Genomic DNA, 27,208 nt, shown 5'->3' with positions numbered 1-27,208 from the left:
CGCTGGGCAGGCGCGCTCTCTGACGTCTCCCAACACGCATCCCACTTACCTGGGTCGTTAGCCGTCCGGCCTGAGACCCGCCTTCCGTGAAGGTGGACAGAAGGTGAAGGTGGACCAGAGGAAGACAGACACGCGGGAGGGCAGGTCCAGGAAGTCAGGAAAACAGTTCTGGTAGGAAGAGAAGAGATGCTCTGATCACCTTAATCGGCCAAGGACGGAGTGCCTGTGGGGTAGGGGGCAGACAGGGTCGGGTATGAGGAGAAGGTAGATGGGCAGGTGAGTCCAGGCACGGGACCAGGGGAGTTGGAGGTAGGAAAGGATATTGTGGATTGAGCTGTCTCAACTCTCCTTTTAAAAGAGGTAGGGGTCGAGGTGGTCCTGGTTAGAAGTATGCACTGTGGAGTTGGACCCCCCGCATAGCCCTTCTGCAGCTGCTGATCTACTTTAACCTTTGGGCTGGGCAGGCTTTAAACTCACATCGAAAACAAGGAACTACTTCTTAGGGCTGCAGAGCAGATTAAATGACAGGAAGCATCCTAAAGGCTACATGATGCTGAGTACCAGCCAGTCACTCCTTTAACACAATGTACAGGCCCCTGCTATGTGCCAGATACTGTTTATTCTATGTGCTGTGAATACAGCAGGAGAAGAGACAGTGGCTTCAGTCCACTGAAGGGAGAAGAGCAATTTCTTCAGTCTGTTAGGTGGAGAAAAGTCATAGAGAAAAATCAGGCAGGGTGAAAAGAGGGAGTAGGGAGGGTACTGTGGAAAGGGGCGGGGGAGTGGTCAGGGAAGGGCTCCCTGTGAAGTCTGAGCAAGATTTGAAAGAATGAGGGAGGGTAGGAGGGAGGGAGATAGTTCTGAGCAGAAGGGACAGCAAGTGCAAAGGCCCTGAGGTGGGAACATGCACAGCATTTTGGAAGAACATGGAGGAGGCTGATGTGTTCAGAGCAGAGAGAACAAGGGTAGGGAGTGGGGGTTGGGGGAGGTGGGGTAAGCTAAGGGTGGGGAGCAGATAGCGTAGGGCAGGGGTCAGAGAGTAAACATATGCAGCCATAGACAAGCATAACCAAAGAGTGGGATTGTGTTCCATCGTCACTTTGTACATAAAAAACAAGGTCCCTGAGGTAGGGCTTCAAAGCCTTGGTTGAGGACTGAGTAGGTTGGGGAAACTTTGGCAGTCTTTGAGTTGAGTCAGGGCACACTTGGATCTCAGTGTTCACAGGTCACTCTGCCCTCCATGGGAAGGAGGCTCTTGGGTGTGGGGACAAGGGCAGAAGTGGGGAGACAAGTTAGGAGGCAAGAAGAGAGGGTGACTTGACCCAGGGAGGTGAGGATGGAGGCGGGGAGCAGTGGCAGATTCTGAGTGTCTTTGAAAGGTAGGACAGATGGGGTTAGCTGATGGATTGCATGTGAGGTGAGGGAGTAAGGAGTCAGGATGTCCCGATGGAGCCGTCCTTCTGGAAGAAGAGCGGGGTGGGAGTCTGGGTGAGAAATGTCTGAGGCTAAGGTCACCTGGGGTTACGAGCATCAGGGGAGTGGGAGTGGGGGCTGGGATTGAACATGGAGAGGAGGAGGAACCAGCAGAAGAGAATGGAAAACAGGCAGGAGGGAGGGAGGAAAACTGAGAGGGGCAACCTGGAGTCAGGGAGACAGGGACTCTGAGGAGACTGAGTAACAGTGTCCTGCCTTCAGAAAACAGAGGGCTGGGAATTCCCTGGTGGTCTGGTGGCTAGAATTCCACACTTTGACTGGGTTTGATGCTCCTTGGAAGGAAAGCTATGACAAACCTCGACAGCATATTAAAAAGCAGAGACATTACTTTGTCAACAAAGGTCCATATAGTTAAAGCAATGGTTTTTTCAGTAATCATGTAAAGATATGAGAGTTGGGCCATTAAAAAAGTAGAGCACCAAAGAATTGATGCCTTCAAACTGTGGTGTTGGAGAAGATTCTTGAGAGTTCCTTGGACAGCAAGGAGATCCAACCAGTCAATCCTAAAGGAAATCAGTCCTGATATTCATTGGAAGGACTGATGCTGAAGCTGAAACTCCAATACTTTGGCCTCCTGATGTGAAGAACTGACTCATTGGAAAAGACCCTGATGTTGGGAAAGATTGAAGGCAGGAGGAGAAGGGGACAACAGAGGATGAGATGACATCACTGACTTGATAGACATGAGTTTGAGCAAGCTCTGGGAGTTGGTGATGGACAGGGAAGCCTGGCATGCTGCAGTACATGGGGTTGCAAAGAGTCGGACATTACTTAGCGACTAAACAACAGGAAGCTAAGATCCTGCAAGCTGGGGGCTGAGAACCGGCCAGGGGTGTAGCATCCCAGAGGTCACCTAGAGGAAAGGATCTTTGGGGTGAGAGGAGCCTGAGTGCAGTGAGGTCAGCAGAGGTGAAGGTGGGGAAGGAATTGGGATTTGGGGGTGATGAGAAGGGAAGACATGGCCTGGGTCCTTCCTGGAGGCTCAAAAGGAGAATGTTGTTGTTGTTTGGTGTTTTTGTTTTTAAAGATGGAAAAAAATAACCACCGTTTAAGTGCTGATGGGAATGAATCAGTCAAGAAAGGGGAAGTGTTGATGGTGGGGGAAGTGACTTAAGGAGCGGGGACAAGGCCCTGACACACCATAGCCTGTGTCCTGCACCCCAGCTCTGTGTCCTGGTGGGGGTGGGGGGCTGAATCAGCTGTGGGGCTATAGGGATCGAAGGTGCTCTTTCTGAGTCACAGGATGGGACCTCAGAGGCCAGTGGTGGCCCCAGGTGCTGGCTTTGGGCAGGGCAGACAGGATGGCCTCTGGAGCACAGAGGAGGGTCAGGCTGGGGGTGGGACCACACAGGATGGCGGAGGGGCTGGGAGAGACTATGGATACAAAGGTGACAAGTGGGGACACTTAACAGCATTTCTCTTTATACATATATATTTATTTATTTTTGTTTATTTATTGGTTGGCTGCACTGTGTCTTAGTTGCAGCACGCGGGACCTTTAATTGCAGCTTTTGTTGTTGTTCAGCCACCAAGTCATGTCTGTCACTTTGTGACCCCATGGATTGTATCATGCCAGCTTCCTCTGTCCTCCACTATCCCCTGGCGTTTACTCAAAATTCATGTCCATTGAGTCGGTGATGCCACCCAACCATCTCATCCTCTGCTCATCCTCACTCAATCCAACCTTTCATTCTCCTTTGCCTTCAATCTTTCCCAGCATCCAGACCTTCAGGTGGGATCTAGTTCCCTGACCAGGGACAGAACCCAGGCCCCTGCACTGGGGCATGGAGCCTTAGCCTCTGGACTGCTAGGAAGTGCCAGCATTTCTCTTCTGATGTCCCTATTTGATGGATAAAATAGGAACAAGTTCTGCTGTAGGGGGTGAGCAGAGAAGTGGTGGCAGAGGCCTGAGAACAGCAGAGAAAGTGTGAGTTAGCATCGGGGAGGGCTGGGAGGAGGGGACCAGAGTCTGATTCTCCAGCAGCCTTGGGGCCCCGCTTGAGGCTGAGGTGGTACTTTCTGAGCAAGGCCACCAGTGCAGTTGTAGGGTTTCCTTTAGTCACTTTAACCTGTGTTGTCATTTTTCTGAGTGAGTGGCAGAGAGGAGGAGCTGGGAGTGCACAGAGGGGATGGTTAGGACACTGGATGGCTAAGCTGCAGGAGGCAGGAGAGAGACATCTAGGATCAAAGGACAAAGGGTGATGAGAAGAGAGGACCAGGTCTCATGCAAGGTCCAGAGGAGGGAGCTGGAAAGATGGGTGTGGGCTCTGAAACAGAAATTAGGGAGGGGTGCAGTTATTGAGGATGACAGAGTCTGGGGGGACCCTGGGCACCGGTGGCTGAGGTTGGGTGAAGGACAAGATGGTGGGAGGCAAGAAGGTCAAGGACTTGCAGACCAGGAATTAGAGGGCTCGTCCACATGGAGGGTAAAACCACCCAGAACTTAGGTGTGTGTTGGACAAAGTGACAGTGAGCCGAAGCTGACATCTTCAAGAAATAAATTATTAGAACTTCGTTGCTGGCTCGCCTGGAGCTTAGAACCAGAACATTCTAGAGAAGACAGAGGGAGAATGGTTGGGAAGTGGCCACAGGAATCAAAGAGGGGCACTCAATCCTGCCTGGAGTTCTGAAAGAAAGAGCCCCTACCTGACAGGGCTGCTGGGGATGCGCAGTCCACAGGAATCTGTCATCAGTGTTAGAAGGAGTGGGTGCCGGAAGACACGAGAAAATGACAAGGGAAAAGGGTGGTAGGGGGCTGGGGAGAGGAGACCCAAAGGGGCCCTGAACAGGACAGCCAGGCTGGACCTCAGGTCAGCCAGGGATGCTGGTGATGGGTGGGGTTGGGGACCAGGGATGCGCATGGCTGGGTAAGAGCTGGGTACTCTGTCCTTACCCCTCAGAGCCCCTCTAATCAAATAGGACCGCCAGCTGTGGTGTGGAACAAGATCACTGCCCCCTGCCCCCAGCTTTGCCCTGGAGCACATGGAGCTGAGACCTGATGCCAGCTACAAGGAGAATGTGCCCCCCAGGCCGGCAACCTCCCTGAGGCCAGGCAAGAGTTTCAGTGGGTCTGGGTCAGAGGTGGCAAGAGCAGGGCCCCCTTGGGTAGCCGCCCAGAGCCCCTTTTGCAGACAGGCCAGCCCAGGGCCTTGTTAATTCCTGAGATTAGCTGTTTGAGGCCAACTGGACCAGGACAAAGTCTTCCAGCCCAGGCCCCAAGGGAGGATCAGGAAGTCAGGACGTGAGGTGAGAAAGGGGGAAACAGGAGCCCCAGAGCTAGGTCTCTGCAGTGGTGGGCTGGGGAACCCTCCTGCTCAGGTGCCTGGGGATTCCAGAAGGCTACAGAGCTGTGCAGCCAAGAGTGGGAGCAACCCAAGAACTAGTTCAGATTCCAAGTCACACGCCAGTTTCTCTGTGTTCTAGCTGTGTGACCATAGGGCAAGGCACTTAACCTCTCTGAACTTTAGTTCCAGTCTGCAAACTTCCATGGCCCATTCTACCTGCCAGGCCCTCCCAGGCATCTCACCAGCACCCAAGAGGCCAGGTGGAAGGGAGGCGGGCTGGGGAGACTGGTGGCAGTGGAGAGGGGTGGTGGGGGTGGTGGCTGCGTAGGGGAGGGCTCTAAGCCCCATGCCCTTGGTCCCCAGAGCAGCTCCCTTTTCACTTTAATGTGTTGGGTCTTGCTCTCACTCCAGCTGTGAGCCACCCCCTCACCCAGCACCTCTGCTCAAGCTGGACACCAGGGAGTTGTCCTTGATGCTTCTTTCCCCTTCACCCTCTTTTACGCCTTCACCTTCTCAGCAGATCTGATCTGCTTCCTCTCCACCCTACTGCCCCCATCCCAGCCCCATCACCTGTCACCTGGGACACCCCTCAGCCACCTCCCCACTCTCTCCCTGCTTCTTGCTGCCCTCCTCCGAGCCCCTGCCCCATCCCCACGTTGATTCCCTGCATTGATGCCAGGTTGCTGCTCTTGGGGTGCATCCATCGGTCCACCCGGGACAATAGCTGACACAGACCTCTGGACTCTGGGCTCCCTCCCTTGTCCCTCCCGAGCACTGACCACAGAGTCCTCCCCCAGCACATAACTGTCTGTCCTTTCTTTAGAGCCATGGAGACTCCGGAAGAGCCTGGGTGTCAGCCTGGGCAGTAGACACGGCCGGTGGGTGCCCATGGGCCCGGCTGAGAGGGCAGGACCTGCTGCCACACCGTGCCTGGGGACAGCACTGTGCCAGGAACCTTGCCAAGTCCAGAGCAACCTGACCAGCCGCAGCCCCAGCCCCAGCCTGGGCCTCAGCCTGAGGGACACGACCGGCCGGCTGACCAACTCAAGTTTCCGGCAGCAGGTCAACCTGCAGTCCTTGGTTGGGAGACCCCAAGGGACAGCCAAAGACTTTGCGATCCAGCAAAGTAATTTATGCGCCAGGGAGACCCACACAGCTGAGTGTGGACATCTCACCAGTCCCCAACTCTGGTCAGAGCCTCAGGAGAGCTTCTCGCCCCACCTGATGCCCCAGGGAAGCCCCCTACCACGAGGGCCACTGGCTCATCCATCCTCCAATCTGAGGCGGTCCTGGCTGCTGGCCACAGATACCTCTTGCCCAGACATCAAGCTTACTACGGGGCTGGCCCCACTCAAAGGGCCCACATGGTCAGACCCCAGATCCCAGTGTGGCCTGGGGGGCTGGACCTCCAGGCTCGTGGGGGAACCCCTGACCCTGAAAGACCTGGCTGTCCCTGCCCAGATCGCGTCTCAGGCCCCATCCCAAGCTGCCATTCACCAGCTGCTGGTCTGCGTGCAACGCCTGGAGTGCGAGGCAGTGAGGCTCAGGTGCCAGGCATCCCGGGAACCCCCAGGCCCTGTGCGGCAGGAGCTCTGGACCAGAGCTGGCCAGACACTCCCTGTCTGCTCCCGGCCCTGCCAGCCTGTTCTTGATTCCTGGGATGAGAGGAGGAGACACTCCCGAGGCCTCAGGGGAAATTCCGGTTTCCCAGAGACACAGGGGGCCCAGGAGCGTCTCTCAGACTCTCAGGCAAGCAGCAAGCATGCATCACTGAGGACCACTCTGGAGATGCTGCCTGGGGATGCCCTTGACCCTGAGCAGGTGGTCCTTTCTGCCTGCCCCCTAAGGCAAGGAGAGCAGTGCTCCCCAGGGACTACACACGGCTGGGGGCAGAGGGGGGACCCCCTGCTCCCTCCAGGGGCGGCCAGCAGGGAGGCCAGACTCTGCTTTTCAACCTCATCCAGTTCAGCCTGGGGCATCCTCCCTGGGCAGGAAGGAGGGAACAGGGCCCCAAGGGAGCGGATAAGCAGGGAGAAAGAAAGGTCAACTTCCGGGCCGCCAGACATAGCCTCCACGAGGAGTGCCCTGCAGGTAGGGGCCAGAGGAGTCTGGGAGTTAGGGGACTCTGGGTTGGGGGCTGCCCTCCCTCCCAGGAATTCTCACTCCAAGATGGCTGTCACTACCCTGTCACCCTCCCTCGAAAGGGAGGCCTTGGGCAGGCAGGCTTAGCAGGGGGTATCTAGTCCTGCTTGCTTCTCGGCCTGAGAGTGTGTTGTGTTCTTTTATTTTCCAAGAACAAACCCAGAAACACTGTGAACCTGGAGCCTGAGTTAGGCCGGTGAGGATATGTGCTGTGGTGTGGGGACCGAGGCCACGCTCTGGAAACAGCTCCTGTCCCACTTGCCTGCAGATTCGGGCCTGATGGCCATAAGGCCCAGCTGACAGATCCTTGCAGAATTTAAGGGGGAGGGAACCTCCCAGGCCCCTAAGGACAGGAACGTGGGGGCTGCTGCTTCCTGGGATCTGAAACTTGTCAGGCTGCCCTGCACTCTTGGCAGTCAAACAGGGCATTCCCCCGCCTCCAGGAGCCCTTTTTTATGGGATTTCCAAGGCTAGCCCTCTGCAGAGGAAAGTCCTCCCAGTGTCCCGCCAGCCCTCCTGCCTTGGGGTGGAGCATCACCCTCCATGCTGGAAAGGCAATGTGGGTGGTGCTGAGCCTCCAGCTGCTCTCTGGGGCTGGGGGCCAGGCCCACCCCTGGTCAGCTTCGTCTGTCCCCAGCTGGCAGTGGCTGTCCAGATGTTTCAGAGGATGGTGGCGCTGGGCACAGCGGCAGCGGGCAGTGGCGGCGGCCGTGGCGCTGGGCCGGCGGCAGCTGTTACGCAGGGGTCTGCGAGCACTGCGGTGGGGACTGTGGCTCCGGGAGGCCCAGCTGGATGCGGCATGGGAGCGACACACGCAGGCTCTGCTGGCCCGGACCTTCCAGAAGGTTAGGAACCTCCAGATTGGGGCATGAGGAGGTGATGAAACACCTGTGTGTCTGGGGAGGAGGTTCTCTTGGGGAACAGATTGTTCCCCCTGAGTGATTAGCAGGAGAGCGGGCAGGCATCAGCCCAGACAGGTGACTGAACTCTGCTCAAGTTCAAATCCTATTTCCACTACTTTCCTTTCCTCCACATTTTCTCACTGTGTGATCTTGGGGAGGTTACTTGACCTCTCTGTGCCTTAGTCTCTTTAGCTCTGAAATGCACTCACAATAGTACATACCTCTCAAGGTTGTTGTGAGGTTGTGCTGTGCTTATTAGCTCAGTCGTGTCTGACTCTCTGCGATCCCTCGGTCCATGGGAACTCTCCAGGCAAGAATACTGGAGTGGGTTGCTATGCCCTCCTCCAGTGGATCTTCCCATCCCAGGGATGGAACCCAGGCCTCCCGCATTGCAAGTGGATTCTTTACCAGCTGAGCTACCAGGGAAGCCCTGTTGTGAGGTTAAATTAATAAATATAAGGAACTCAGAATCCTGCCTAGCACATAGCAAGCAAATAGCAAACTGCTATTTAAGTGGTTGCTTTTTTTTTTTTTTAAACTAGGGGCTTCCCTGGTGGCTCAGCAGTAAAGAATCTGCCCCTCAATGCAGGAGATGCAGTTTCAGTCCCTGGGTCAGGAAGATCTCTTGGAGAAGGAAATGGCAACCCACTCCAATATTTTTGCCTGGGAAATCCCATGGACAGAGGAACCTGGTGGGCTACAGTCCATGCTGTCAAAAGAGTTGGACGCAACTTAGCGATTAAACAATTTTTTACTAGAGGTTTGCTAGCCAGGACTGGGAGGGCATTTCAGTGTTTGTCCCTCCTTAGGAAAAGTGCTTTGGGAGGGTCTAGCTCCAGGTTTTGTCTCCCAAGGAAAACCCTGCCTCTTGGGCTCCATTTCTCCATCCATCCATCCATCCATTCATTCCCAAAGAGGCAGGGCATCTAATTGGTTAAGACCACAGTGTCTGACTTTGTCTCTGCCCTTCCCGCTCAGAGCACATTTGAGGCATCAGCCAACGTCCCTCTTCCCCTTCTCTCTTGACCTAGTGGAGACACTTGATTCAGCAGCACAAACAAGGGCAGCCTCACGTCCAGGCTGGGCCAAGACCTCTGTCCTCCGGGGGAGACCAGGACCAAGGCCCCTCAGGAAGGAAGCCTGTGGTGGATGGTGCCTGGAGAAGCAGGTAGTCTGGGACACCCCAGGTTGGTCAGTGTGACCTGGACAGTGCTTGTGGCCTTCCCTTCTTGTCCCCTACTTCCCCTCAAATGTGGACAAGGATTTGTGCAAAAGGATGTCCATCGTGGCATTATTTATACCTATGAAAACTTCACTATCCAACATCAAGTGAGAAAATTGTTATTTAACCATGTGATAAACATTTGGCAACTGTTCAATATGACGTTTATCAAGATTTTAAAAATTCCTCCCCATTCTTTTTTTATTTTTTGTTTCCATATCTTTATTGGTGTTTTTTCCTATTATAATAATCATAATAGGAATGCATGCTTGATTTGAAAAAACATTGAAGATAGTTGCAAGTATTTCAGTTAATTCAAAAGTTTCATCTCCCTCCTTATATATCTTATCCTCCTTTCTAGAAGTAGCTTTATGGGTATTTGCATATGGGTATTTTTAATGCTGGGAGAAAAAAAAAAGAGGGTTAAAAAACAGTACCTAATGGGCTTCCCTGGTGGCTCAGTGGTGAAGAACCTACCTGCCAATGCAGGAGACATGGGTTCAATCCCTGATCTGGGAAGATGCCACCTGTTGCAGAGCAACTAAGCCTGTGTGCCACAGGTACTGAGCCTCTTCTCTAGAGCCCAGGGAATCGCAACTACTGAGCCCATATGCCACAACATCGAAGCCTGTGTGCTCTACAGCCCGTGCTCCACAACAAGAGAAGCCACTGCCATGAGAAGCCCGCTCAAATGCAACTAGAGGGTAGTTGCATTTAGTTGCAACTAGAACTTGCCAGAACTAGAAAAGAGCCCATGCAGCAATGAAGACCCAGCACAGCTCCCCCACATCAAAATAGTACCTAAGAAGGAATTCCCCGGCAGTCCAGTGGTTAGGATTCTGTGCTTTAAAAAAAAAAAAAAATTTTTTTTCTATTTATTTTTAATTGGAGGATAATTGCTTTACAATAGTGTGCCAGTTTCTGCCCTACGTCAACATGAATCAGCCATAGGTATACATATGTTTCCTCCCTCTTGAGCCTCCCTCCCCATCCCACCCCTCTAGGTTGTCACAGAGTACCGGGTCTGAGCTCCCTGCATCATATAGCAAACTGAGACATAAGCATTACTGTATGTAAAATAGACAGCCAGTGGGAATTTGCTGCAGGACTCTGTGCTTTCACCGCCAAGGGCCTGGGTTCAGTCCCTGGTTGGGGAGATTCCACAAACTGTGTGGCAACAAAAAGAAAAAATAGTACCCAAATGGGCTTCCCTGATAGTAAAGAATCCACCTGCAATGCAGGAGACCCTGGTTTGATTCCTAGGTTGGGAAGATCTGCTGGAGAAGGGATAGGCTACCCACTCCAGTATTCTTGGGCTTCCCTTGTGGCTCAGCTGGTAAAGAATCCACCTGCAATGCGGGAGACCTGGGTTTGATCGCTGGGTTGGGAAGATTCCCTGGAGAAAGGAAAGGCTACCCACTCCAGTAATTCTGGCCTGGAGAATTCCGTGGACTGTATAGTCCATGGGGTTGCAAAGAATCGGACACAACTGAGTGACTTTCACTTCACTTCAGTACCCAAGATATTGTTTTCTATGAATGAAAAATAGTGCATAGAAAAAAGACCAGAAGGAAAAATATTAAAATGTTGCATAACAGTGTGAATTAGTTAACACCACTGAACTGTTCACTTAAAATGGTTATTGTGTTTTAAATATTTATTTTAAAACAATCGTGTTTAGAATATTTACTTAAAATGGTTAAGATGGTAAATTTTATGTGTATTTTAATTACCACTGTTAAAAATAAGTAAGTAAATCTCATTTTCCCCTGTCCCCCCAAAAAAGGTCAAATGGAAATAGTGGTCATTTCTGGGGCAGTGAGGTTTAAGATGCTTATTTTCAGTTCCTCAGTTTTCTGTTCCAACGATGTATTGTTTTTGTTCTTTTTTTCATTTTTAAGATTTTATTTATTTATTTTGGGCTCTGCTGGGTCTTTGTTGCTGTTTGCAGGCTGTCGCTGGTTGCAGGAAGTGGCGGCTACACTTTGTGTGGCGCTCAGGCCTCTCACTGTGGTGGCTTCTCTTGTGGAGCGCAGGCTCTAGGCTCATGGGCTTTAGTAGCTGCGGCTCTCGGGCTCTAGAGCACAGGTTTAGTAGTCGTGTGCACAGGCTTAGTTGCCCCAAGGCACATGGGAGCTTCCCAGACCAGGGATTGATCCCATGTTCCCTGTTGGCAGGTGGATTCTTAACCACTGGATGGACCATCAGGGAAGTCCCATTCTTATTTTTAAACAATTGTGTTTAAAATATTTATTTAAGTAATATTTATTTTAATGCATGTTTGTTGTAAAAAAATCCAAATAGTATTAAAGAGATTACAGCAAAAGCAGAACCCTCCCCACAAATTACTCACATATCAGGAACAGAATGTACTGTCTGGAATAGAACAGGGGGGTGGCTCAGCGCACCTTCGCTCCTGCCAGCAAATGGTCCTTCAGGACTGGGGTGGATGGGTTGGGACTGGGTGCCCTCCCTAGGCCAGGGAGGGCATCAGTTTCTACCTGGGCAACTTCACTCTCAGTCCAGGGAGTTTGAGAGAGGAGGCGGGAGCCCAGCCGATTCTGTTGCGTTCTGGGCTGAGGCCAGATGGAGGAGAGAGGGGAGTCCCGATCCTGCAGGCTCTGCAACATCTGGCTGGTGAGACGTGGGGTTCTGGGGAAAGGGGGAGATGGATCCAGGCAGGGCAGGGCCCGAGTCCCTACACTGGGCACATGGAGCCAGGCAGGGTAGGCCCAGGCCCCCACACTGGGCAGGGCAGGGGGGTTAAGGGCTCCTCAGTGAGTAAGTGAGTGCTTACTGAGTATCTACCCTGGCAACTTCCCAGACAAGATCTCATTTAAGTTTCATGGTGACCTTGGCAAGGCATTGTGCCCATTTCACTGACGGGGAACTGAGGCACAGGGAAATTAAGTGCCCAGCTCAAGGACACATAGTAGGAGAGGGGCACATCCCGCATTTGTGTGCCATGGAAGATGGACACAGGCCAGACAGAAGCTTGTATGTTAGAACTGGGAAGTCCTTAGACATGACTCACTCATGGGGAAACTGAGGCCCAGAGATGGAGAGTGACTGACTGGTCCCAGGCCACTCAGCCTGGCATCCCAGAATTCAGTGGTCCCTCCTGGCCCTGTTGCTCCCCTCCACTCACTCTCTCTTCCCGCCTTCTTCCCTCCCTTTAGTCTTCCTCCTGTGGTGCCATCAGAAGGAATGGGCCAGGCAGGAGAAGGGGGTCCAGGGAGAGGCCTCCCAGGCCACGCTGAGGACTCAGAGGATGGGGAGGCCCCCCCACACCTGGCGTTCTCCTGCTGCAGGTGCAGCCTGGGTGGCCCCACTGGACCCTCAGCATCGGAGAGCCTGGCTCTGCAGGTAGGGGGAAGAGAGGATGGGGACCACCTTCCCTGAGGCAGAGGGTGGGATGCAGCTGGGAGAGGCCTTTTAAGTCCATTTTTTACAAAATATCTATTTATTTGGTTTCACTGGGTGTTAGTCGAGGCAAGCAGGATCTTTAGTTGCAGCATGTGGGATCTAGTTCACTGATCAGGGATCAAACCCTGGGCCCCAGCACGGGAGTGTGGAGTCTTAACCACTGGACCACCAGGGAAGCCCCTGAAGTCAATTCTTGACTCCTGGTGTTGAGAGACCAATGAAAATAAGAAGTGAATACATCCACCATTTAGTGAGACACTAAGAGCTGCCAGACACCACCCAGGGGCTGGGATTTATTTATGCATGCGTGCGCGGTTGCTAAGTCCTGTCTGATTCTTTGTGACCCCATGAACTACAGTTCATCAGGCTCCTCTGTCCATGGGATTTTCCAGGCAAGTGGAGTGGGTTGCCATTTCCTCCTCCAGGGGATCTTCCTGACTCAGGGATCAAAACACATCTCCTGTGTCTCCTGCATTGGGAGGTGGATTCTTTTTTTTTTAATTGGAGGATAATTACTTTATAATACTGTGATGGTTTTTGCCATACATCAATATGAATCGGCCACAAGTATACATGTGTTCCCCTCATTCTACCCGCCCCGCTCCCTCCTCACCCCATCTCTCCAGGTTGTCCCAGAGCACCAGCTTTGGGTACCCTGCTTCATGCATCAAACTTGCCCTGGTCATCTATTTTATGTATGGCAATGTACATGTTTCAATGCTATCCTCTCAAATCATTCCACCCTTGTCTTCTCCCACTGAGTCCAAAAGTCTGTTCTTTACATCTGTGTCTCCTTTGCTGCCCTGCATGTAGGATCATCAGTACTATCTTTCTAAATTCCATATATATGCATTAATATACAGCATTTGTCTTTCTCTTTCTGACATACTTCATTCTGTATAATAGGCTCCAGGTTCATCCACCTCATTAGAACTGACCCAAATGCATCCCTTTTTATAGCTGAGTAATATTCCATTGTGTATATGTACCATGGATTCTTTACCACTGAGCCACCTGGGAAGCCAGGGATTCAATTATAAGCAGAGCTTAAGGCCCATGGAACCCATGACTCAGTGCAGGGACAGATAGGAAGGAAATTAACAATCACAAAGGATGTGTGTGTGTGTGAATACCACCCAAGTTAAGTGTTGTGAAGGGAACGAACACAGAGCTACATGAAGATTTTTTTCCCTGTTAACTATTTTATTATGGGACATTTTTATCTTACATAAAAGTAGGAAAACAGAATAAACAGCTTCAATGTACCCATCAAGAAAATCACCTCCTGAGAAAACTTGTTTCATCTGTACCCTAGCTACTTCCCCCACAAAAACCCCAGGCATCCTGTCATTTCATATGTAAATACCTCCGCAGCATCTCTAAAACAGAGTCTTTTAAACAACAGAACCACCATACCATGGGCTTCCCAGGTGGTGCTAGTGGTGAAGAACCCTCCTGCCAATGCAGGAGACACAAGAGACACCGGTTCAATCCCTGCGTTGGGAAGATCCCCTGGAGGAGGAAATGGCAACTCACTCCAGTACTCTTGCCTGGAGAATCCCATGGACAGAGGAGCCTGGTGGGCTGCAGTCCATGGGGTCAGACAGGACTGAAGCAACTGAGCACGCGCGTACCACCATACCATGATCACACCTGAAATATGAATAATTCCTTAACACCAAGAAATAGCTGGTCAACAGTAAAATTTCCACTTCTACTATGTGTTGTTATCATTCATTTGAATCGGGATCTAAATAAGGCCCATGTGCTGCCATTGGTTGAGGAATCGTCAAAAGTCTTTTTAGTCTATGGCGTTCCCTCTGAGTTTTTTGTTGTTTTCTTCCTGTCAGTGATCTGTTGAAGAAATCAGGTTGTTTGTCTGATAGTTTCCCACTGTCTGCATTTTGCTGATTGCATCCCCTGATAGAGTTTTCCGTGAGAACTTTTTTTTGGCTGCATGAGTCTTCATTGCTGCGAGGGCTTTCTCTAGTTGTGGTGAGTGGGGGCTACCCTCCAGTTGCAGTGTGCAGGTTTCTCACACCAGTGGCTTCTCTTGTTGCAGAGCACTGACTCTAGAGGTCACAGACTCAGTAGTTGTGTTGCACAGGTTTAGTTGCCTCATGGCATGTGGGATCTTCCCAGACCAGGGATTGAACCCATGTCCCTGGCATAGGCAGGTGGATTCTTAACCACTGGACCACTAGGGAATTTCTCTGTGAGACCGTCTAACAAAGGGAGCTGACCTCGACCGGAGTTCAGCAGAGATGGGAAGGATGCATGGTTGACTGGTAGAGGGAGAGCAGACAAGAGCTTCAGGCAGAGGGAACAATATGTTCAAAGGCCTCTGACAGGGGAACATGGAAAATTCAAAGAAGGACGGTCAAGTTGGAACCCTGTTAGTACAGAGTTGGAGGCCAGGGTGGTCTGAGATGAAGTTGGAAAGGTGTGCAATGGTGTTGGGGGGCAGATCATCAGAGAGGGCCTTGTTGGCAGTGGGGACCAGTTGAAATTTTCATCAGAGCAAGGAGACTACTGCTGGAGGATTTTAGCAAGAGAATAAGATGCCTGCAATGCAGAAGACCCAGGTTCCATACCTCGGTCGGGAAGATTTCTGGAGAAGGGAATGGCTACCCACATCAGTATTCTTGCCTGGGAAATCCCATGAACAGGGGAGCCTGATGGGATATAGTCTATCAGGGTCACAAAGAGTCAGATACAATAGAGCGACTAACACTTGAAAAATATTTCTCTAGATGTTGAGGTCCTTTAATGGACCGGAACCTGGTGGTCCGGAGTCGATCAATAAGAAAGTAAAGGAGAGAGAAAGAGGCTGATATTCCTTGGTTTACACAGAAAGCCAATAAAGCCCCTGGCACAGGGCTTGCTCTGTTCAAGGAGGCCTCAGGCACCCTCTCAATGGGGTGAAGGCGCAGAGCGCCTTCTCGAGAGGGTCTTAGAAGCCTGGGCAGAAAAGTGAACTCAGAGAGCCTCTGAGCTCTTGGAAAAGAGAGAGAGGGAGACAGAGAGAGAAAGCAAGACACGGGGACCAAAGCTCTGATGGAACAAAGGTGTTTTAATCAACATGGTGTGGGCATATATACTGTAGTTATTCTCAGCAAAGATAAAGATTAAAGTTCCAGACTTACAAAACATAGGCGATCCATATTAAAGAGAGAGAGAGTTGTAAATAATCACTTTTACCATATGGTTCACAAGAAGGAAAAGGGTACTTATCACCGTATAGAAAAACTAACGAAGGAAATGCCTGGATTCCTCAGCCCCTGGGACAGGCTTGCCTCTCCTCTTAATTCCTGAATATTCAGGAATTAATAAGGAATAGAGAATTCCTGACAGATCCAAAACAGCACACAGGAAGCCTCCTGTTAAATGCTTCCTGACATCTAGGGACTTCCCTGGGGGTCCAGTGGTTAGGGCTCCACACTTTCACTGCAGGAGGCACAGGTTTGATCCCTGGTCGGGGAACTAAGATCCCACAAGCCTTGAGGCATGGCCAAAAAATAAAAATACAATTTTTTAAAAAAGAAAGAAAAATATTACTCTGGTTATGGTGTAGGCACTGACCAGAGGGGTGGGATGACAGTGGATGTGGGAGGCCAGGTAGGAGGCAGCAAAGAACTGCCAGGCACCCAGAAGTGGTGGTGGTGTGGCCTGAGCAGACGGCATGCCTCACTATCCTTAAAGCAGCCCCATTTTACAGATGAGAAAGCCGAGGCTCAGTGAGGTGAGTGGCTCGCCCAGGGCCTCAGTGGTGTGTCTGGCACATGGCCGGTGGCTGTAGCTGCTGTCACTACGATGAACACCAGCACTTTCTCTTGGCTATCCAGGTGCTTTGGGGCCTGGCAGCGTTTCGTGCAAAGAGGGACCCGGTACCGGGACCACGTGGCCAACCGCCAGGCAGGGACCCTGAGGACGTGCCTGCAGCAGTGGATGCAGATGAAGCAGCTCCGGGCCTCAGATGGGGCGAAGGTGGCCCAGCTGTCCCTTTGTTGGCAGAAGGCAGGTGAGTGAGCGGCTGGCCAAAGGGCTTCCCCTCCCCGCACCCAGCAAACAGCGCCACTTCAGCTCCTTCTGCAGTTGCTCTGGTTGACTTACAGATTCTCGGGATGGGAGGTGATGAGATTGGGAGCTTTCTCAAGGGTGCGGCCTGGCAGACCTGGGAGGGTCCCTGGAGCAGCAGGCCTTGGTGGCCCCCATCCTGGCCGCTGTCATGAGCTCCTCTAGAGAAGAAACCCGTTCCATCCTCCACCTCGAAGGGCTATGTAGCCCCTACTCCTGGGAAGCCCCGAATCTAAGGGGGACGCACAGCCCCCGCACCTCAGACCAAACAGGATCTTTAGGTGTCCCGATGGGGGAGGGTTTGGAGGTAGTGGGAGGGGGCAGTGCCCATGAGGAGAGGGGTCCTCAGGGGCTGAGGCAGTGACCGCCAATGGCTTTAGGAAGAGAGAGGTCACTGATTCCTCTCTTGTCCACTTCTCAGAGAACATGGCTCTCTTCAGCTCAGTCCCTGGAGGGGCCACAGCCCATGGGTTGAGGTTGATGGTTGCGGCCCGGGTGCTGCCTCAGGAGCAAGGCCAGGGCTCCCTGCAAGAAGCCTGCCGGAAGCTGGCCCTCCAGCGGGTGCTGTTGCTCTGGAGGACGCGGCTGTCCCAGCGCCAGCAGGCAAAGTAGGTGACCACAAGCTTGTGACCTGGGATAGGGTCTGGGGGAACCTAGGGTGGGCGTGCGAGCAGTGCTCAGCACATGATGGAGCATTCCATAAGGAACAGGTGGCATCCTGCTCTTTCCTGTGGTCTCAGCCTGGGGCCTGGCACCCTGTGGTGCCCAGCGGGTGTGGAGCTGTGGGAGGTGACCCAGGGACACTGAGACAGTGGCTGAGCAGAGAGCTGGTGGCAGGGGGTGGGGAGGGTGGGCAGGGCGTGCCAGGGGCACAGACATGGAATCCCACCAGGATGGCCGGAACCTGATGGGAGGTTGGTTTAATGCTCAACTCCCTCCTCAGAACCTGAACCCACATCTCACCCATCTCCTAGTTAAGTGGGAAACCATGTCTGTCTCCTCACCAGTGCCTCCCAGTATTTCGCAGGTGCCTGGACTGCCTGTATGCACAGAGTAGATACTCTAAATGAATAAAAGTGAGCCACTTTTCCCTGACCCCAGTTGCCTTACTGGGGCTTCCCTTCAGTGGTTAAGAATCTGCCTGCCAATGCAGGAGATGCAGATTTGATTCCTGGGTTGGGAAGATCCCCTAAAGTAGAAAATGGCAACTCACTCCAGTATTCTTGCCTGGAGAATCCCATGGACAGAGGAACCTGGTGGGCTAGTCCTTGGGGCCGAAAAGAGTCGGACACGACTGAACGACCAATACACAGCACAGTTGCCTTATTACACAGCTGGAGAAACTGAGGCTCAGAGGGGTCAAGCACTGTGCTCTAAATCACACTGAATCTTCAGCAAGAAAGTCCCTATAGTGAGACCTTCTTCATGATGCTTTTATACAAGACAGGATGCTGGGATTCAGGGCCCGGGCTGATGGTTGTGGGTGAGGGGGCTGGTGGAGGTTAGGAGGGGTCAGCTTCACTAGTAGGATGTCAGGAGGAATGAAAATTAGCAGCTGCAGGGTTAAGAATTCTGTCCTTAAAAGCTGTACGCCTGGCATCCATCAGCCCCACACCCACTTGGTCCACTTGGACCCTCAGTCTCTTTTAATGCTGGAACTCCAGGGACACTCAACTCACCGTGATCCTTCAGAATGTAGCCCTCCCTCTGCCAGGCTGTCCTCTGGCATTTGGGTACCAGGGCACAGTCCATATCTCCCTGCGACATGTCTGGGGTTCCCTGTAGCCTGAGACCAGTGCTAGGATCCCAGGTTTGCCACTGTTTGGCATTTGAGGAAATGACCTTTCCTCAAGCCTCCGTTTCCCTACCTTTGGAACCAAGTGAAGGCAGAAATACTGGTGTGGGCTCTTGAGTCTTGGGTCTGGGGGCCTGGGCCTGGCTCCACCCCCCATCAACTGCATGTCCCCCCCCACACCGGGAGTGTGGTGAGAATCAAGCAGGTGATCACAGCAGGTAGAGCTGTGCTCTTGGCCTCAGCTGCTCATAAAGGTCACCCTGGGACTTTGGGAAGCCCAGGCAGCACCCAGACCAGTAAAGCAGAATCTTCAGGGGTGGGGCCCCAGTGGACCCCGGTATCTCTTAGAGTCCCAGGTGGTCCCAGTGTGCAGCCAGTCTGGTGGTGCCCAGCTCTGTGCCTTTCCAGCAGCCCCAGCCACAGGTGACGTGTGACCCTGGCACTCCCCTGCCCCCTCCTGTAGCTCTTTCTTCAAGGGCGTGCAGTGGCGGGCACTGCGGCACATCCTGAGGGGCTGGCGCCTGAGAGCACAGGATCCGGGCAGCACCAGGATTGCCTCGGCCCCAGATCCACCGCCAGGCCACAGCACACACCGGAGAAGCTCCCGGGACAAGGTGAGGGGCAGAGGGTGGGGAGGAGTACGGGGGAGGAGACGATGGCAAGCCAGGGCACCCAGGACTCCACAACTCCTTCCCCAGGCTTCCAGGGCCCCCGCCCTCCTGGAGATGCTCCAGTTGAGCTTTCTGTGGGCAGCGGGTCAGCGACAGCAGGGGCGATGCCTTCTGCTCTGGCGGGCGCGGGCCCAGCAGTCCCGGGACGCAGCGAGGTGGCACCAGAGCACGCTTCAGAGGCGGTAGGGACCCCTCCCAGGGCAGGGGAGCCATGCTGCCCGCCCACCCCGCCCGCCCCCGCCCCCAGCCCTGTGGATTTACTGTTTCCCAGAAATCCTTGCTTTTCCATCTGCGTCTCCTTGGGGTCTGCATCCTAGAGGGCCCCCCTTCACTCCCCAGACTCAGGTACTGCCCTCCTACCCTGCCCTGCTGTGAGACATGAGGGGGAGGGTAGGGATCATGTAAGGGAGAGTATTCATTTCTCCCAGAAATTTCATGGCTGTGGTCATCTCAGCTTTGTCCCACACCAGCTGTGTGATCTCGGGCAAGTTGCTTAACCTCTCTGTGCCTCTATCTCCCCATTTGTATGGGGTTCATACTAGGGCTCTCACTGGTGGGCCTCAGTGAGGTAGGGGCACGCACATCCCCTAGCAAGCCCAGTACCTAGCATTAGTAAGCACTTAGTTCACAGCGCTGTTCATCACAGCAGTTGGCATCGGGCGTCTGGGGTCCCATTGTATCCTGACCACCTGTCAGCATGACCCTCAAGGTAGCGTTGAAGCCCTCCAGCCCCTAGCAACCCCTCCTCCTCCATAATGGAAACAGGAGAAAGGGTCACCCAAGCCCCTCCTTGCTGCTGAGGGGAGGGGAGGGCAGGGCCAGGCTGGCCCAGGGTGGCAGTGACCACCTGAGGGTGGACGCTCCCATTTCCAGCATCCTCCTTGACTGGAGCCACTGGGCAACAGCCCAAGGGGCCCAGAGAGAGCTGGCTGCCCGCTGGGCCTGGGATCGGAGGGGCAGGGCTGCCCTGGGCCTGTGGCGGCAGCGGCTGGTACAGCAGCGGGAGGTGGAGCTGCGGGCCCGGGAACGGGGCCGGAGACTGCAACGACGTGCCCTGGGCCACTGGCACTGCTACTGGCAGAGTGAGTCAGGGGCTGGGACGGGGCACCAGGGGTGAGGGAGGGGCCAAGGTCCGGCAGGGACGTCCAGGATTCAGGTCCTCTAGCACAGACTCCAGTGATGGACTGGGTGACAGATTGGGACCAGGGTGTGGGGGGCGGGGTGTGGTGTGTGTGTGCGGATGCTGTATGCTTGGGTTTACACTCCCCACTCTTCCATTCCCTGACTGTATGGACTTTAAACAAGCTACTTAACCTGAGTCTCAGCTTATTCATCCATAAAATGGGGACAGTGGTACCCACCTGCTAGGGTGGTGGTGAGGATTCTATAAGACAATCCACATGAAGTGCTTGGCTCAGAACCCAGCTCCTTGTGGGTGTTACCATCATCATCACCATCTTCATCTGCATCCTCATCATCCTCACCTGGCCTTTAGGAGTCAGGTGGTCCTCAGAGCCCAGCACAGAAAGCAGGGGTCAGTGGGGCCATTTTAGAGGCTTCTCACTCCTCCAATGTCATATCAGTGGGCTGGCAGGTGGGGACTTGGATGTTCAGAAATTTATGTCCTGTCCACTGGGGACAGCAGCTTCCCTGACCCAATTGTTGCCCAGGGATATTGACCCAGTGTTGCCAGACCTTTGTTTTTACAGAAAAGCTGGAAATCTATATTTTTGTGTAAATTCTCCTGATTCCTAAACATCATCAAGAAACTAAAAAAGAACTCTATGAGTTGGTTGGCTTAGTTACCAGTAGAACACCTGTAATGGGAGAATTTTAACCCAGTTAGCCGTTCCCGCTTGGGTAGAGGGTTGAGGCTGGCGGAGCAGGGGCCCATGGTTCCCCAAGGCCTAGGCTTGAGGCTGGAATGAGCACTCAGAGGCACCTCAGCATCTCTCTGGCCACAGGACAGGCATTCCTGCAAGAGAAGTGCCAGCGGTGGGTGCAGGCCCGCCTCCAGGGCCTGCGGAGGGCCATGTTCTGGGGCTGGCAGCAGGCGGCAGCTCGCCGGAGACCCGTGGTGGCCAGTCCAGAGCAGCTCCTACTGCAGAGGTGGGTGGGCCTGGGGGTGGGAGTGCGAGGGTCATCCCCACCCCAGAAGCAGCAGGGAGAGCGCCTAGGGATGGGAGGCTGGGTGGCCTCTGCAGCTCAAGAGACAGGCCAGGCTGGAGACCTGGCATCCAGGCAACAGGGGCATGAAGGGAGACCCCAGCCTGGAGTCAAAAACCACCAAGCTTCCATTCTCCATGTTGTTCAGGAGATGGGGGATAGTAAGCCCCTAACCCCTCCCAATTCCCTGACAAGCCCTGGGTCTCCACCTCCTGGCTGGGTCAGCCCTTTGGTTTCAAAGCTCACAGCTAAGATGGGGGAACCAATTCCTCAAACAGCCACTGGAACATGTGTTCCAACTCCACATCTTGTTTAATGAATCACAGCACAGGAGAATTCCATAGTCAAAGAAGAGAGTGAAATCTGAAACAGAGATGGTCTAGTGACACACATCTACAGATCATAGATGCATGTGGTTTTTAAAAAAATTATCTTTGGCCACACCCCCACAGCCTGTGGGATCCTAGTTCCCCAACTAGGGATTGAACCCAGGGCCCTTGACAATGAAAGCATGGAGATCTAACCACTGGACCACCAGGGAATTACCTGGGCGCGTGTTTAAAAGCAGAAGGGGACAGATCATGTTTTCTCCCAGGGTTGGTTCTATACAAACTCACAGGCATTCTCAGTGCTCCCACAGGGGCAGTGAACCATTCACTGCAGAGTAGCTGATGTTTTCTTGGCCCCTCTGACCACAGTCCCCTCACTGACCTCCTGCCCTAGAGTTGCCGTGTGAGGGAAGACAGGGTGTAGCTGTTCCCCTGATGTAGGGGACCTGGACCCACACCACCAGGCTCCCACACCGTCCCAGGCAGCCTGCCCTCAGCAGCCAGGGTGCACGCATGCTGAGGCCCCTAAATGAAAGCCAGGACTTTCACCTGTCACACATCAGTCCACATTTCCTTTTTTTCCTTAAAAAAAAAAGAAATTATTGATTTTTTTGTTTTTTTGGCCATGCTGCATAGCATTGCATGTGGGATCTTAGTTCCCTAACCAGGGATTGAACCCAAGCCCCCTGCAGTGGGTGGAAGGCAGAGTCTTAACCACTGGACCTCCAGGGAAGTCTGGTCCAGATGTTCTTAAGGCACCGAGGCTGTGTATACAAAACCGTGTATAACCTGTGATGGTTTGTGGACGAGTTTCAGGTGTAGCTTTGAATACCTGGACTGGACTGCTGCAGTCCATGGGGTTGCAGAGTTGGACACGACTGATCGATTGAACTGAACTTTGAATAAATGAGACTTCTGACTGGGAAGCCACCTAGGCTCCTCCTCTGCCCGTTCTGCAGCCACTTCCAGGCCTGGTGTAGAGTCGTGAAAGCCTCCTGGGCCAAGCATCCAGCCTTCCAAGATGATCTGAGCAGACGGATACCCAGGGCCACGTTTGCCAGTGAGGCCCCAGCGGCCACAGCCCAGCCTTGGGAGCTGCGTGTGGCCCAGGCCTCCTGCTGGAGAAGCCGAGAGCAGAGGTGCCAGGCAGACAGGCAGCTGAGGAGGACCTGGGCCCAGCAGGCCTTCATTGCAAGGCGAGTGGCCCCAGGCCTGTGTCGCACGGCCCGTCGGCAGGCAGGAGAGAGCTCCAGGGCCCAGGCCTTTTGCTGGATGCTGTGGGCACGTGAGTCCTGCCAGCACCAGGTCATTCGAGACCATGCTGTCCCAACTCTGAGCGCCAGGTGGGTGCCCTCGACCTGAGGGCAGTCCCGTACTGTGTGGGGCCAGCTTAGACCTTGAACTTGTTTAGTGTCAGGGTACAGGGTATTTGATGGCTAGTGGTGGGGCTCAGGGGGCTAGGGGTCATGGGATAGGACATCCTGGTCATTGCAGCTAGTCGTGGGGTTAAATGCCAGCTCTGTACTCTCCAGCCACTCCCTCCTTGGGCAAGTCTGACTTTGAAGGTCAAAGGAAGATAACAGGCCTGCCTTGCAGGGTGGTCCCAGGATTACCATGGGCATGCTCTCAGTTCAGCTCAGGCCAGACGCACACCAGGTGCTGAAAATATACAGCAGTGCTTGTGGGGGGATGGGAACAAAGGAGCAGTGGGCAGGCCCGCTTTCTGTCCCCACATGTAATATTCTGCCGCTCTCCATGCCCATTTGAACCTGATTTCAACAGGAGAGGGATGAGGGAGGGGAGCACAGGCATGGGGCTTTGCCTGGACCCGCTGGAAAGTCCCGGCCCGATGACTTCAGTGTGGGCTCCTCCCTCCCCCCAGGGTCCAAGAGACCTGGACCCAGTCAGCGACTCAGGGCCATGTCCAGCGAACTGCAGTCACCCACTTCCAGCAGGCTGGGCCCAGGCGCTTCTTGCGAACCCACTGGGCCCAGTGGCAGACAGCGCTGTTCAGAGTGTGGCTAGAACCACAGGCGGAGGTCCAGAAAGCCAGCAGAGCCCACCCGGCCAGGCCCAGGGCCAGCCTCCGGCGCTGGCCTGGGATGGCCACCAGAGGGCGCCTCCTGGTGCTGATGAACCCTCCAGCCCTGAAGAGCCAGGTGAGGCCGGGCTGGGTCAGGTGGGAGGTCCAAAATGACCCGAGGGCCAGTGGCCTCAGAATCAGCTTGATTCAGCCCAGGTGGCAAGGGTGGCTGGATGCTTCTCCAGGATCCCAGTGGCCTTGTGGACACCACCCCTACTAGTTCTCAGACAGCCTCTGGTCTGGCAGTCAGCCAACTGTGGGACCATCAGCAAATACTTACTGAGCACCTGCCAAGTGCCAGGCCAGTGCAGTCTGCTACAAAGGCACACCCTGGGTGGCAACTGTTAAAGAGCAGACACCTAAACTCCCAAGTCAAGGTGCAGCCTAGGATCAACATAGGTAATCGAGTTCAGTAGAAATGGTGACAAAGAGCTGGGTAGCCTAACAGGAGGGGAGAAGCCACAGTGAGAGCGTCACTCCAGCCACAGTGCCACTGCACAGCAGTCTAGGGACACTTCGTTGCAGGGCACACAGTATTCCTCTAGATGACTGGCAGCATCAAGAATCCTACTCTAGGATGCCAGGAAGCATGCCATAGCCTCTAGGAAGGTTCTAAGAAAAAAGATTCAAGTCATTTAAGTGGAATTGAAAGGGACTAGCTTTGGCTACTTGCAGAATCTGCATTTTCACCTATGCGGGGCTATGGCAACTGCAGATTTTGAAGTCTCTGGGTATTTTCTTTCTAGACCTGTGTTTCAAGACAACTTTATTTTCAGAGTATGTTTATAAACACTTCCATTCCTGTCAGCAAAGGCAGGCAGGGATCCCATCTACTGATGGAGAAACTGAGGCTTGTAGAAACAAAATACAGTAGATGCCAGGAATGGCCAGTGGTACTAGGGTGAATTCCAGGCCCCCTTCTTTCTACCGAATGCACACATGTGCCCAGGCAGGCCTCACTTAACAGGGACAGGCTTTATGCCATCTCTTGGTGGCACAGGCTCCCTTTGAGAACCCCCCGCCCCCACTTGTATAGAGCAGTCACTGGGGGCTCCAGCCCTGGAGTCAAACCACTCTGGAGAGGTGGGGCCTCAAACAAGTAACTTTTAATTTTATGTCACTAACTAGGGAGAGAAATGCCCACCTCACAGGCTGTGCCTGACACAGGAAGGCTCTGAGCAGCAGCTCTTATCAGTCCACTTGCCTTCCAGTCTCCAGCCACATAGGAGGATGTGGGAAGAGGCAGTGGCGTGTACCAAGGGCCACATTACTCTTGGCCCTTTCCTGTCTCCTCTGGAAGCCTCACAGGAGAACCTGAGGCAATGTGAACCGTCCCACTTGTGCACACACAAACAGGAAGTCCCCTGACTGGCTGGGGCAGGACAGAAAAGGAATCCTGCCAGGTCACTGGGGTTCAGGTTTTTCTCTGTTCCTTCAGACCTGCAGCTGCAGGCCATGGGCCATGGGACCCAGCCCAACCCAGCACCGCAGCCCCAGTGGACGGATGCGGGGAGAAGCGTCCTGGGCTCAGAGTAAGGAGACCCTCCCTCTGGGGATAAACGAGGTCTGAAGTGCAGCGGTGAGTCAGTTACCAGCCCTCACAGGCCTGGAAATCAGCATCGAGCTCTCTACGAACCTGTCTTTTCTATTTACTGTCTTCCCTACCCATCTCCTATTCTGGAACATTTCCCAATGTTGGGAAAACAATGACAACTTCTCCCGCCCCACCCGGTTCCTTCTCTTTGGGCCACAGGAGACTTGGGCAGCTGTGGTGGAAGCAGGGACACTGGCTTCATTCGCTCAATACCATTTCTTGTTCACCCTTCTCTTACAGTTCAACCTCCAGAAGCATCGGGGCGGTAAGTCTCCTCCCCTGAGTGATGTGTTAACCTCTTCCAACTCCCCTTTCCAGGTGACAGCCAGCCTCCCCTCTGCCCCACCTCCCAGCTCCAGCTGCAGGGGCCCAGGTGCGCCTGCTGGACCTCGGGCCAGCGCCCTCCCGGGGCAGGAGGGGACTGCAGCTCTGAAACCAGAGACCTCGAGGGCAAGACAAGGCATCTTGGGTAGGAGCAGAGGGTGTGCGTAGAGAGGGAGAGATGAAGATGGGGGACAGGCCGAAGGGTTTGCCTGACCCTGGCCAGACCTGGGCCCCCACCCCTCCCCGGCCAGTGCTCGTCCCACAGGATCCCAGGGGCACAGGCCCAGGCCTGGAGCTCTGCCCTTTATCCTGACCACGAGGAAGTTGTAATGGCCATCAGGACCCACCAAGGCCTCTCCCCTTAGGAGGAAATACCTGCAGTGCTGGCGACTTGAGGCCCGGCTGCGCCGGCTGCAGAGCTCCCAGCAGGCCAGCCTCCAGGCAGCCATGTGGCAGCGCTGGGTAGATGTTCAGGGGGCGGAGAGGCTGGTGCGGACTCTGGTGAGTGGGGGGCCCCTTCCCAACCCCACGCTGATTGCCCATCCCATCCCTTTCCCAGCCCTAACCCCTGGACACGCTGTCTCTCCAAGTTTGGTCTTTGAACCTACCAAGCCTGAAACCTTGGGAACAGGCCCAGGGACCTGCACTGTTACTACATCTCAGATGACATCCCCTTGTCACACCCCCTTTCCCCCGAGCTGGGACTTTTGGCCTGAAGCAGAGGGAATGGCCCCCTCTTCCATCAGGGCTGCAGGTGGGGAGAGGCAGCTGGGGTGCTGGGGGCTGCCAGGGACAGCGGTGGGCCCAGCTCAGGGCCTCCTAGCAACTGTCCCCACAGCTCAGGCAGCGGCACCTGAGATGGGCCTGGCGACTGTGGCGGTGGCGCGTCCTGCGGTTGCAGGTGGCTCAGCGGTTACAGAGTCAGGAGGATGGCCGGGTCCTTTCCCAGGTACCGGCAGGGGCCCCATCTCCAGCAGGCCCTTCCCAACAGGGCCACACCTGAGCATTCCTGAGCTGCACCCTCCCTGGCGGCTGTCCCCAGAGCCTCTCCGTTTTCAAGGACGGATCAATTCTGTTAGGAGAAAACAGCCTGGATTCTTTAATTCAGCTGGTGACCAAGGGCTCCGCCCAGCCCTACAGTCACTGGTTGAGAACAAGGCTTGGCCCGTGACACAGCTGTTGGTCACACCAGCCCGTGATGGCTGTGGGTTGCTGAGCGTCACCCCTTCCTGACATGCAGAGCCTAGCTTCCCTGGTCACAGATCACATGTATCCTGAGCCAGGGCTTTTGGCCTGGGGCAGAGGGAAGGGCCCTCTCTTTCCTCAGGGACAGAAGGATCTGGGCCCAGTACTGACCACACAGACCTGGAAGGGAGCCAAAGAGCACCTCCCTCCCTGATTCCAGGCCTTTAAGAAGTGGCACCAGTGTCTGGCAGCCAGGGCCCTGAGGACCAGAGCCAGCAGCAGCATGAGGCCCTGGAGCAAGGCAGGCCTCAGGAGGCCTGGAAGCAGGCTGGAAACTGCCAGAGCCCCAGCACTGGGTGGACCTGGGGCGGAGAAGGGGGCCCAGCTGCAGCTGTGACTTGTCATGGAAAGGAAAACAGATCGGAGCCCCACCCATCTGCGGAGCGCAGGCTCAGGCCACAGAGAGCCCAGGCCAAGAACTCTGAAGGACAATAAAACACCCTTCTTAACCCCA

The 27,208-nt window shown here is 54.2% G+C and overlaps 1 protein-coding gene across 4 annotated transcripts; it reads left to right on the top strand.

Moving 5' to 3' along the window:
- Window positions 1–27,208, top strand: C16H1orf167 (chromosome 16 C1orf167 homolog). Of its 4 annotated transcripts, none has more exons than XM_024976558.2 (21): window positions 1–171; window positions 4,414–4,546; window positions 5,602–6,869; window positions 7,073–7,116; window positions 7,558–7,765; window positions 8,854–8,990; window positions 11,566–11,681; window positions 12,224–12,410; window positions 16,316–16,491; window positions 16,969–17,155; window positions 18,806–18,956; window positions 19,041–19,195; window positions 19,887–20,095; window positions 20,978–21,122; window positions 22,468–22,851; window positions 23,391–23,667; window positions 25,030–25,123; window positions 25,504–25,654; window positions 25,875–26,010; window positions 26,348–26,458; window positions 26,915–27,208. In XM_024976558.2, the coding sequence occupies exons 2-21, from the start codon at window positions 4,477–4,479 to the stop codon at window positions 27,089–27,091; spliced, it is 4,383 nt and encodes a 1,460-aa protein (XP_024832326.2). In that variant the 5' UTR covers window positions 1–171; window positions 4,414–4,476; the 3' UTR covers window positions 27,092–27,208. The 4 variants fall into 4 exon arrangements, with proteins under 4 accessions (XP_024832326.2, XP_059731691.1, XP_059731693.1 ...); XM_059875708.1 differs by having other exon boundaries at window positions 4,395–4,546; XM_059875709.1 differs by having other exon boundaries at window positions 2–103; window positions 4,395–4,546.

This window comes from Bos taurus, chromosome 16 (assembly GCF_002263795.3).
Source record: "Bos taurus isolate L1 Dominette 01449 registration number 42190680 breed Hereford chromosome 16, ARS-UCD2.0, whole genome shotgun sequence".
In the NCBI taxonomy this organism is placed as follows: Eukaryota; Metazoa; Chordata; class Mammalia; order Artiodactyla; family Bovidae; genus Bos; species Bos taurus.
Note: the sequence above shows the minus strand (reverse complement) of the source record. Positions and strands in the feature narration are given on the sequence as shown.

Coding starts and splice junctions, on each gene's coding strand:
- C16H1orf167 (XM_024976558.2), top strand. CDS start 4,477: ATGGAGCTGAGACCTGATGCCAGCTACAAGGAGAATGTGCCCCCCAGG. Junction 7,117..7,557: donor CTGGAGCCTGAGTTAGGCCG/GTGAGGATATGT, acceptor GTCTGTCCCCAG/CTGGCAGTGGCTGTCCAGAT. Junction 25,655..25,874: donor GGCAAGACAAGGCATCTTGG/GTAGGAGCAGAG, acceptor CTCTCCCCTTAG/GAGGAAATACCTGCAGTGCT.